This window comes from Columba livia, chromosome 15, assembly GCF_036013475.1.
Source record: "Columba livia isolate bColLiv1 breed racing homer chromosome 15, bColLiv1.pat.W.v2, whole genome shotgun sequence".
Taxonomy (NCBI): Eukaryota; Metazoa; Chordata; class Aves; order Columbiformes; family Columbidae; genus Columba; species Columba livia.
The window spans coordinates 13,905,955-13,915,249 of record NC_088616.1 but is presented as its reverse complement, the minus strand read 5'-3'; the positions used below and the strand labels follow the sequence as shown (position 1 = coordinate 13,915,249).

The 9,295-nt window shown below is 56.3% G+C and overlaps 1 protein-coding gene across 1 annotated transcript; it reads right to left on the bottom strand.

Annotated features, from left to right (window-relative positions):
- Positions 1–2,544: 2,544 nt before the first annotated feature.
- ACTB (actin beta) lies at positions 2,545–7,204 on the bottom strand. The gene is made up of 6 exons (XM_065031414.1): positions 7,047–7,204; positions 5,686–5,814; positions 5,140–5,379; positions 4,169–4,607; positions 3,674–3,855; positions 2,545–3,313 (listed from the first exon to the last, which is right to left on the bottom strand). The coding sequence occupies exons 2-6, from the start codon at positions 5,806–5,808 to the stop codon at positions 3,170–3,172; spliced, it is 1,128 nt and encodes a 375-aa protein (XP_064887486.1). The 5' UTR covers positions 5,809–5,814; positions 7,047–7,204; the 3' UTR covers positions 2,545–3,169.
- Between the last annotated feature and the right edge of the window lie 2,091 nt (positions 7,205–9,295).

The window sequence follows — 9,295 nt, the reverse complement described above, 5'->3', positions numbered from 1 at the left end:
CTGTCTCCAGCAGGAGCGAAAGTTGGGAGCTCTGGGGAAGAAAGGGAGTAAAACGTGTTTGTTCAGCTACTTTTAGCTGAGCCAGCTGGCCGCAGGCAGCTCAAGGGAGGTGAGAAAGGGCTGGTGGTTTGCAAAGATCCATGGCCGAGTCCCGCCGTCTCTGTAGCCTGAGAAGTCCTGGTACGTCACCGTCGCTGAGCCAGACTGGGATACGCTCAGCCTGGCCATGGCTGGCTGTTTTAAACCTCCTGATCCCCCAAAAATCCTTGGCTACTTGCGTGCTGGAGAGGAGGAGGAGGAGGTGGTAGCCAGGACACTGCTTATTCCCTACCCATCTTCTTTGAGTCTTGGCCATTGCTGGTGGCTTCAAGAGGGAGGAGATGGCTAAACCAACTCCTCCACCACCTTTCCTGTGACAGGTCTCTCGCATTTCCCCATCTCTGTGAAACAGCAAGGGGCAAACCAAACCCTCTGAAACTCGATGACAGGCAAAACTGCAGTTAAAACAAAATTCCCCCTCTTCCAGCGCCTGGTGTTCCTGAGAGGAAACCACCGCGGGCTCCCCCCTGCTCGCAGGAGTCGGGAGCAGTGAGTAATGCTCACAGGCTTCCCTGCCCGGCACCACATTCTTTTCTCCAGCATGTAATGGCCCAGAGGAGGAATAAACCCAGCCTTGCTGGAGCAGCATGCAGAATAGCTGTGCACGCTGCAGCCTCGTGCCGGAGAGGCATCAGAATGGGTCTTGAAAAGCTCGGCCTTATTTTATTGAGGGGGCTGGTTGCCTGGAACAGCAAGAGAAATAGGAAGAAAGGAGAAAAAACAAAAAAAAACAGACCTGCAAAGTGTTAACTAATAGAAAGCTTTGCCTGCTGCACTCTGAAAATCAGCCCATGGGCTCTGCCCCAGCCCTTTGCTTGCCCTGTCCCTGTGCCAACACCTTTGCCCGCCCGAGCTGCTCTCGGCATTTGGCTGCTCTGTAGTTTCTCCCTCACCGCCACCATCATGTTTCCTGTCCTTTGTGTCTCAACACATTTTTCCGCAGTGATCAGTGACAGTTTCAGGGAGGGCTGACAGCAGGAAAGCACACGCACAGACTGACACCCCATTTCCCATTGCCATCATCTCTTCTTTCTTCCTGGCCTTTTTCCTGCCCTGCTCCCACCAGGTCCTGCCCCAGGAGCTGCCATTACCTCCTCCTCACCCATTGCCCCAAGACCCCAGGTTATAAGCCCAGCTCCAACCTGTTTCACCTCCCCTGTTGCAAACTGGTGCTTCCAGCAACTCATCTACCCAGCCCAGTGTCTGCACCTACAGCCCTGCCAGGCTCCTGCTGCACGGAGGAGGGAGACTGGGGAGACGAAGGGCAGAAACCAGCAGGTCCACCCTGAATCCAGCATGATGCTGGAGCAGGATCAGGCCAGGCAAAGGATTAAAGAGCCCATGGAGCCTGTTCCCTGCCTTTCATCTGCTGTGAACATGACACAATCACAGCCATTAGCTCTTCAAAGACAGGGCCTTGGGAAGCCAGCGTGTCTCTGAGCCAGGCTCCAAGGTCTGGTCTGCCCAAGCTGCTGATGTGCAGCGTCACCTGGCTTTGCTCTCCCTGGTCCCTGACCTGGTAGCCTTGGTCTACCCCATCTCCTTTGTTCCACAGCAGTGACTCCAGCTCCTTGGACTCACAGGCCTTGCTGTGCCCAACAAGGTCTCAGCACCCAGCACGGCTTCGTGAGAGTTCCCACTGTGGCTTCTCCTTCTGGAGGATTTGATCCGTCAAAGCTGATGCTTCACAGAAGGTTCAGAAGCCCGAGATGGGGAGGGAGCCAAGAAGCTACAGCAAACCTCCTTCCTGGCAGGTACCTGCACAGCCCACAGCAGCTCCTGGAGCTGTGGGTGTCACTCCCTGTGCAAGAGCTTCCTCCTCTCCCCACACCCTTTTCCCAGCCCTGCCCAGCCATGTGTAACAGCCCAGAGGCTCTGCTCTCCAGAGGCATTTTCCACTTCACAGGAGACTTTCTCTTGCTTTCTCCAGAACGCTGCTCCACCCAGCAAGCAGTTGGCAGAAAGGATGAGTCTCCCAGCCTGAACACAGGCCAAACCCAAAGCAGGACAGACCAGCTCAGGCACCTGGTGCACAAAGAGGGGACACTGCCCCACAGGCCACAAAGAGCTGCAGACCAAAGCCAGCTGCTTCAGAATGAAATTTACAGCTCCACCACCCCACTTGCTTTCCTCAGGCCAAAGGTTGCATAGCATGAAGACACAAGGCAGCATTTCAGAAGGTGCAGCTGGATCCCCACCAAGCTCAAGCTCCTCCAGCAGCTCCCTGGCAGTATCTGGAGCTCCACAGCGCAGGGAAGCCTCAGCGACCTGCAGGTTTGGCAGGCTCAGCTCCTCCCCACTGTATCACCACAAACCATCCAGCCCACACACCAGCATCCACCCCCACTCAGATAAAGGACCTGCAGAGCCTGGAAAGGCTAGATCAGGGCATGTAGTTAACTGTCAAAGTAGCACATTAGAAAGAAAATGAACAACCAACACCAGTCAAGCCTCTATGGTGTGCACTTTTATTTGAACTGGTCTTAAGTCAGTGTACAGGTAGCCCCTCCCTCCCGCACATACTGGCACCGCTTCTCCTAGACTCTGCGGGGGACTGTAAAGCCTTCATTCACATCTATCACTGGGGAAACACAGCCCGCTGCTTGCTTGACAAATTGAAGAGAAAAAGGATCAAGTGTGTTTTGTTTTTAAGGCGGAAAGATACAAAAAGACACTTGTTGGGTTACATAATTTACAGGCAAGCAATTATAACCTAACACCAGTAACTGGCATCGGCTTCTTCCGAGCTGGGCTGCTGCCTTCACAGAGGCAAGTAACTTCCTGTAACAATGCGTTATAACAATATTTGGAATGACTATTAAAAAAAGAAACAAATGTACAATCAAAGTCCTCAGATGCATTGTAGAACTTTGGGGGCGTTCGCTCCAACATGTTTCATTTTAAGACTGCTGCTGACACCTTCACCGTTCCAGTTTTTTAATCCTGAGTCAAGCGCCAAAAAAAAGAAAGGAACAAAACAAATAAAGCCATGCCAATCTCGTCTTGTTTTATGCGCAATTTATGGGTTTCATTTCATCACAAGGGTGTGGGTGTTGGTTAACAGTCCGGTTTAGAAGCATTTGCGGTGGACAATGGAGGGTCCGGATTCATCGTACTCCTGCTTGCTGATCCACATCTGCTGGAAGGTGGACAGGGAGGCCAGGATGGAGCCTCCGATCCAGACAGAGTACTTGCGCTCAGGCGGGGCAATGATCTGCAGGGAAGACAAAGAATCAGATGCAATGTCACACCGTGCTCACTGCCCACACACGGCCCTGCAGGGCAGAGCTGCCCAATTCCCTTATCTGGCCTTGGCCAAGATACCATTATGTCTAAAAGTGGCTTAAGACACAGCCTCACACCCCCTCCTCCCCCCTGCAGACAGTATTTAGGCTAATCCCATTATTCATATGGTTGAGTGGATGCCATCTCAGCCAGAGCAAGGCCATTAAGGCTGTAGACACAACTATATGTTTTTTATCTTCTCTAGCAGGAGTTCAGCTTACTCCCCTCCACCCAACTCCACATTTCAGCACAAACAGGAGTGCCAAAAGCTTCCCCAACTCCATCTCACCTTGATTTTCATTGTGCTGGGTGCCAGGGCTGTGATCTCCTTCTGCATCCTGTCAGCAATGCCAGGGTACATTGTGGTACCACCAGACAGCACTGTGTTGGCATACAGGTCCTTACGGATATCCACATCGCACTTCATGATGGAGTTGAAGGTAGTTTCATGGATACCAACAGATTCCATACCTGTGAGGAAGAAGGAGTCTCAAGTCAGCAAAGGCTCAGACACAACCAAGGAAGCCTGAGGAGCTACTACGGGCAACCAGAAGCCCCTTCAGTGGACACTATGAGGCCACAACTCTGGCAGGCTCAACATGTTCTACTGTCCCAAATCCCCCAAACAAACAGCTTTAGGCTGTGTGGAAAGTGACACTAACTGGTGGGACAAGACATGCTTTGTTGTAGACCAGTAATAATACAGTGACTGGCTGCCATGGTCTCTAACTCACCCTTTACAGACACTGAGGGGCACAGGATATTCTAGCAGAGTTGAACTTACCCAAGAAGGATGGCTGGAAGAGGGCCTCGGGGCACCTGAACCTCTCATTGCCAATGGTGATGACCTGGCCATCAGGGAGTTCATAGCTCTTCTCCAGAGAAGAGCTAGAGGCAGCTGTGGCCATCTCCTGCTCAAAATCCAGGGCAACATAGCACAGCTTCTCCTTGATGTCACGCACAATTTCTCTCTCGGCTGTGGTGGTGAAGCTGTAGCCTCTCTCTGTCAGGATCTTCATGAGGTAGTCCGTCAGGTCACGGCCAGCCAGATCCAGACGAAGGATGGCATGGGGGAGGGCGTAGCCTTCATAGATGGGCACAGTGTGGGTAACACCATCACCAGAGTCCATCACAATACCAGTGGTACGACCAGAGGCATACAGGGACAGCACAGCCTGGATGGCTACATACATGGCTGGGGTGTTGAAGGTCTCAAACATGATCTAGGGAGAGAAAATAAGGGGTTTAGTCAACAGCAGAAACCAGGGTTCTCACTAGAGGCCTACACCAAGTACATGCAAATGTGGTTTTACTTCTGTCCCTAGATAAGAAACTTCTCTCCACTCCCCATCAAAGTCCATGCTTATCTTGCTTGGTCTCCACCCACACCTGCCAGGTCAGAGCCTGAGCAGGGACACCACCACCACCATCCCATCCGCATGTCACAGCAAGGAACAAAACAAATGCCAATTAAACTACAGTACAGTCACTCAAGGCTGGTCAATAGATTAGTGTGTCTAGTCAGAAACAGCAGTTAGACAAGTTGCTAGTTCAGTCTCAAGAGAAAGCCAGCTTAGAAGAGCAAACAAAACCTGTCAAGGTCCAGTAAAGAGGAGACTCAGGTCAGGAAAGGAAAACCCTGTAAAGATGGCAAAACGGGAGAAGAGTGGTGAAGGAGGAGAGAGGACAACATGGAAAAGGAGATCTGGCCTGCAGCAATATCTGCTGTAGCTTCAAGCTTCAGTTTTTACACACCTGTGTCATCTTCTCTCTGTTGGCTTTGGGGTTCAGGGGAGCCTCTGTGAGCAGCACAGGGTGCTCCTCAGGGGCTACTCTCAGCTCGTTGTAGAAGGTGTGGTGCCAGATCTTCTCCATGTCATCCCAGTTGGTGACAATACCGTGTTCAATGGGGTACTTCAGGGTCAGGATACCTCTTTTGCTCTGGGCTTCATCACCGACATAGCTGTCCTTCTGGCCCATACCAACCATCACACCCTGCAGAACAAAGAACAAACAGTAAGTACAGCTGAAGGGCAATCCCCATGGGGCAGAAAACCTGATCTTCCCCAAGCTGGGTCTCCAATGACTGCCACACTTTATCAAGAAAGGCATTCAGCCAAGTGCTCCAACACACACTGGCCAGACACTCTGCAGGAGGCTGTACCCCCCCACCAGTTTTGTTGCCATGCAGAAGCTTCTTGTGTTATAAAGCCAAATAAAATGGCTTCTTGAAACTCAATGCCTCCAGGGTAACTATTTCCACTGACAACTCCTCTCTTTTGTCCGATACCAGCCACCTACCTGATGTCTGGGGCGACCCACGATGGACGGGAAGACAGCACGGGGGGCATCGTCCCCGGCAAAACCGGCCTTGCACATACCGGAACCATTGTCAACAACGAGCGCAGCAATATCATCATCCATGGCTGGCTGCGAGAGAGGAGGGCAGAGAAGCGGACGTGAGCATCGCCAGCCACACACCGGCTGGTGAGCAGCGGCGGTGCCGCCGGGGCCCTTCCCCACCCATTTCCTTCCTGCCGCCGCCGCTCCGCTTCGCCCGCCGCCCGCTAGAGGGTGCGAGGCCGCCCGGGCTGGGGCGCCGCGCGGGTTTGGGACAAAGGAAGAAGTCCCCGCGCCCTCTCGCTTTATTACCATAAAAGGCAATGGCTGGAGCGCGCCGCGCCTCGCGGCCTCGCCCGCCGCCAGCGCTCGGGGGGACGGCAGCGGCCACGCCCCAGCGCCCCCAGCCCCGCGGGTCACACACCGGCTGGCCCCGGGCAGCCGGAGCCGCCTCCTGCACCCAGAGCAGGAGCCACCTCGCCCAGCCCGCTAGCCAAGCGTCCCCGGGCTTCTGCCCCATCCAACGGGGAGGATTAACGCCCGGGTTTTATGCAATTGTCGCCCGCCATGAGCTCGGAGCCGGCGTCTCCGACAGCGCCGGTTTAATCCGCTGGCAAAGCGCGGGTTGGGGGAGCGGCGGCAGCTGCCGGCACATGTGCCAGCGCCGCACGGGGCAGGCTGGGAAGTGTAGTCCCTGCCCGCGCACACGGGGGCTGCTCCCCTGCTCCCCCCCCACAACCCCTCGCATGCAGCTTTTGTTCCGATGCAACAACCTCGCCCTCCGCAGGGGGTGCCGCCCCCCTTGCTCTGCAAGAAAAGGCCACCTGGGCCGCTTGTATGTGCCCAGGAGGAGAGCCGTGTCTCTCCCCATCGGGAGACAACGCCCCCCAGGCCCAGCTGCGCCGCGGGCCCCCCAAGCCCCCCCAGCGACGGCTGGGGGAGGGAGAAAGCGCGGAGCAGACAAAGCTCCGCGCCCCACTGCCCGCTCCCCGGGACACAAAGCCGAGCCGAGCTCCCCCCGGCCCCACGCACGGCTGCCAGCAATCCTCTTAGGAGGCGGATTAGCCCCACAGGCAGCAGAGGGAGGACCCCCCCGCAACCAGCACCCCCAAATCATCATTTTAAAAAAAAATCATTATTAAAGGGCTATCTTTTTCTACACCTTTCAAAATACTGCAGCGCACGGCGAGTCGGGTCCCCCACCCCCCCCCAAGCAAACAAAAGGCTCTCCAGCAGCCCGCACGCCGTCTTCTAATAAGCTTAATTAACCAAACATTAATAATATCAACGACTTAACAATGGATCCCCCCGGTTCCGCTCACCTTCGGGGAGTTGCACAGTCGGAGCCGGGGCGGGCGGCGCGAGGCGGCGGCGGGAGCGGGGCGCGCGCGCACAGGAAGCAGGCAGAGCTCACAGCGGCTCCCGCCTGCCGCCCGCCCCGCCTTTTATGGGGCCGCCGCCGCCGCCGCCTCGCCATAAAAGGAAACTTTCGGAGCGCGACGCTCTGATTGGCCCCCGCTGCGGCCTCCCCGCCTCGTGCCGTCCCGCCTCTCCTCCCCGGCGAGCGCGCGCCCGAGCGCGCCGCCCCGCCCGGCGCGCGCGCGGCGGCGCCCCCCGCCCTGCGAGGGAAAAAATATATAGTGGGGGGGATAAAGCAAACCGGGGGTGTGCGGAGGGTGTTACGGGTGCAACACAACCTTAAATTTCACCCTGGGGAATGGGGCCTGTTGCCCCCGTGCTCGATCCCCCCGGGGGTCGCGGTGGTCGCGCCGCCCCCGTGCAGAGTGTGTGTCCCCCCCCCCACTGCAGGGGAACCCCCGCAACGCTCACACAAAGCCCCGGAGCTTGCGGCTGGACCCGGCTTGTTCACCCCCAGGCTGTACTGGAGCTGGGCGGGCAGCTGCAGCCCCCCAGGAGGGGAAGGGACCACCCGTGTGGGCAACGTGCTGCCGGACCCCACTCGGGGGGGAACTCCTGCCTGTTCCTGCCTGCAATGCTGTCCGTCACCTTGTGCATGGGGGGACCTGTCACCTGCACCCCCGGGCATTTTGCAAACACCAGTAACCCCCAGTGAGTCCCAGCCCGGGGCGGGATGCGGGGCCAAGTTCACTGCTGATGTCAGCAGGCGGTGACACGGCTGCTGCCAGCCCTGCCAGGCCTGCGGCCCTTGAACCCACCCAGGGGACATCACGGCCGCCTCCAGGCCATGTCCCTACGGCGGTGGTGATACCTGGGAGAACGAATTGCTCCTCCAGTTCTGACCCAAACCAAGCGGGGGACCCGGTCCCTGCTCCCCGTATTTCCCCAGGCTGGCGGGGGTCACTGCAGGCGCAGTGATTTGCTCAGATTTGGGCAATATTTGTTTCTGTCCTCTTTGATCCAATGTTTTCTGGAGCGGGACACGTGGCTGTTCCTGCCCGGGCTGCCTTTCTGCAATTCCCTCTTTGGCTGTTCCGTTCAAATATCGGTTGGAAATAGAGGCGAGGGCAGCGTCCTTGGAGCAGCAGCGACAAGAGGGCTTCGCGTCTCCACAGCGCTGTGCGAACGCGGGCTGATTAATCAAGTTAATTAAGCAGCCCTGTAAGTAAAGTAGCAGCAGCCACTCTCAATCTGTTACCAGTTGGAAGCACGCAGACTTCAGCGTGGGGGACTTTGCATGTCTAATCTCTGTGGTTTGAAAGCAGCAATGACAGGGGAAAAAATTAAAATTGGGGGGAGGAAAATGCTCAAAATGCCCCTTCTCCATGGAACATCCCTTGCCTGGAATCGTAGAGGGTGTGCTGGGGGAGCTGGACCTGCCATCGGGGTCTTGCAGCCTGTGGGCGAGCTCTTTGTCAGCAGGATGCTGCAGAGATCACCGTGAGGATGAGGATGAGACATGGAGGATGGGCCCCCTCCCCAAAGTGGGGGTTCTGGCTGAGGTGGGGGACCCAGGTGTTATCACGCCCCCAGCATCGCTCCCTGCGGTGGGACAAAGAAGAGAGCAGCAGAAGGAACCTGCAAAAGCCCCCAAAATGGAGAGTTGCAATTACCTGGGAGAAGATGGGACATGAGGGATGGATGGGGACAGGAGGAGCAGCCCTTTTTCATGGGACATCCCCTTCCCCAGAAGCACCTTGTCCAGGAGCTGGTGGAGGTGCCCCAAAACCCAGCACCATGGCTGCTCCCAGATGGGTGCTTCAGAGGGGACAGTGTGGAGAGACAGGAGTCTCAGCGGCTCTGCTTGGCCACCCCAGAGCAGAGGTGGCCATGGGGATGGACCTGCCCTGCTGGGCCACCGTGGGACTGTGCCATCCCCCCTGTGCTGGAGATGGCCATAGTGATGGAGTAGAGATACTCCAGCACACAGGGACTGTCCCCACGAGAAGGTCTTGGTGGAAGGAGACACAGCCGGGGTCTCTGCAGAGCCACCTTTGCACGGTCCTTTCCCTGCCACCGCAGGTGGATCATGCATGATGTCTGTATCACAGCTTCCCTTGCAGTAAAATGGGAGTCGTCGCTGTTAATTACCTACCTCACGGGGAATTAATTAACGTTTGCGTTCCACTTTGAAAAGGCCGATTATTAATTA

Bases quoted from the DNA above. Each gene is read 5' to 3' on its own strand.
- ACTB (XM_065031414.1), bottom strand. From the start codon at position 5,808: ATGGATGATGATATTGCTGCGCTCGTTGTTGACAATGGTTCCGGTATG. The intron at 4,608-5,139 runs GTGTGTAAAAAC...TTCTCTCCCTAG, and splicing joins ACAGAGAGAAGATGACACAG to ATCATGTTTGAGACCTTCAA. The intron at 3,856-4,168 runs GTAAGTTCAACT...TCTTCCTCACAG, and splicing joins CTTCCAGCCATCCTTCTTGG to GTATGGAATCTGTTGGTATC.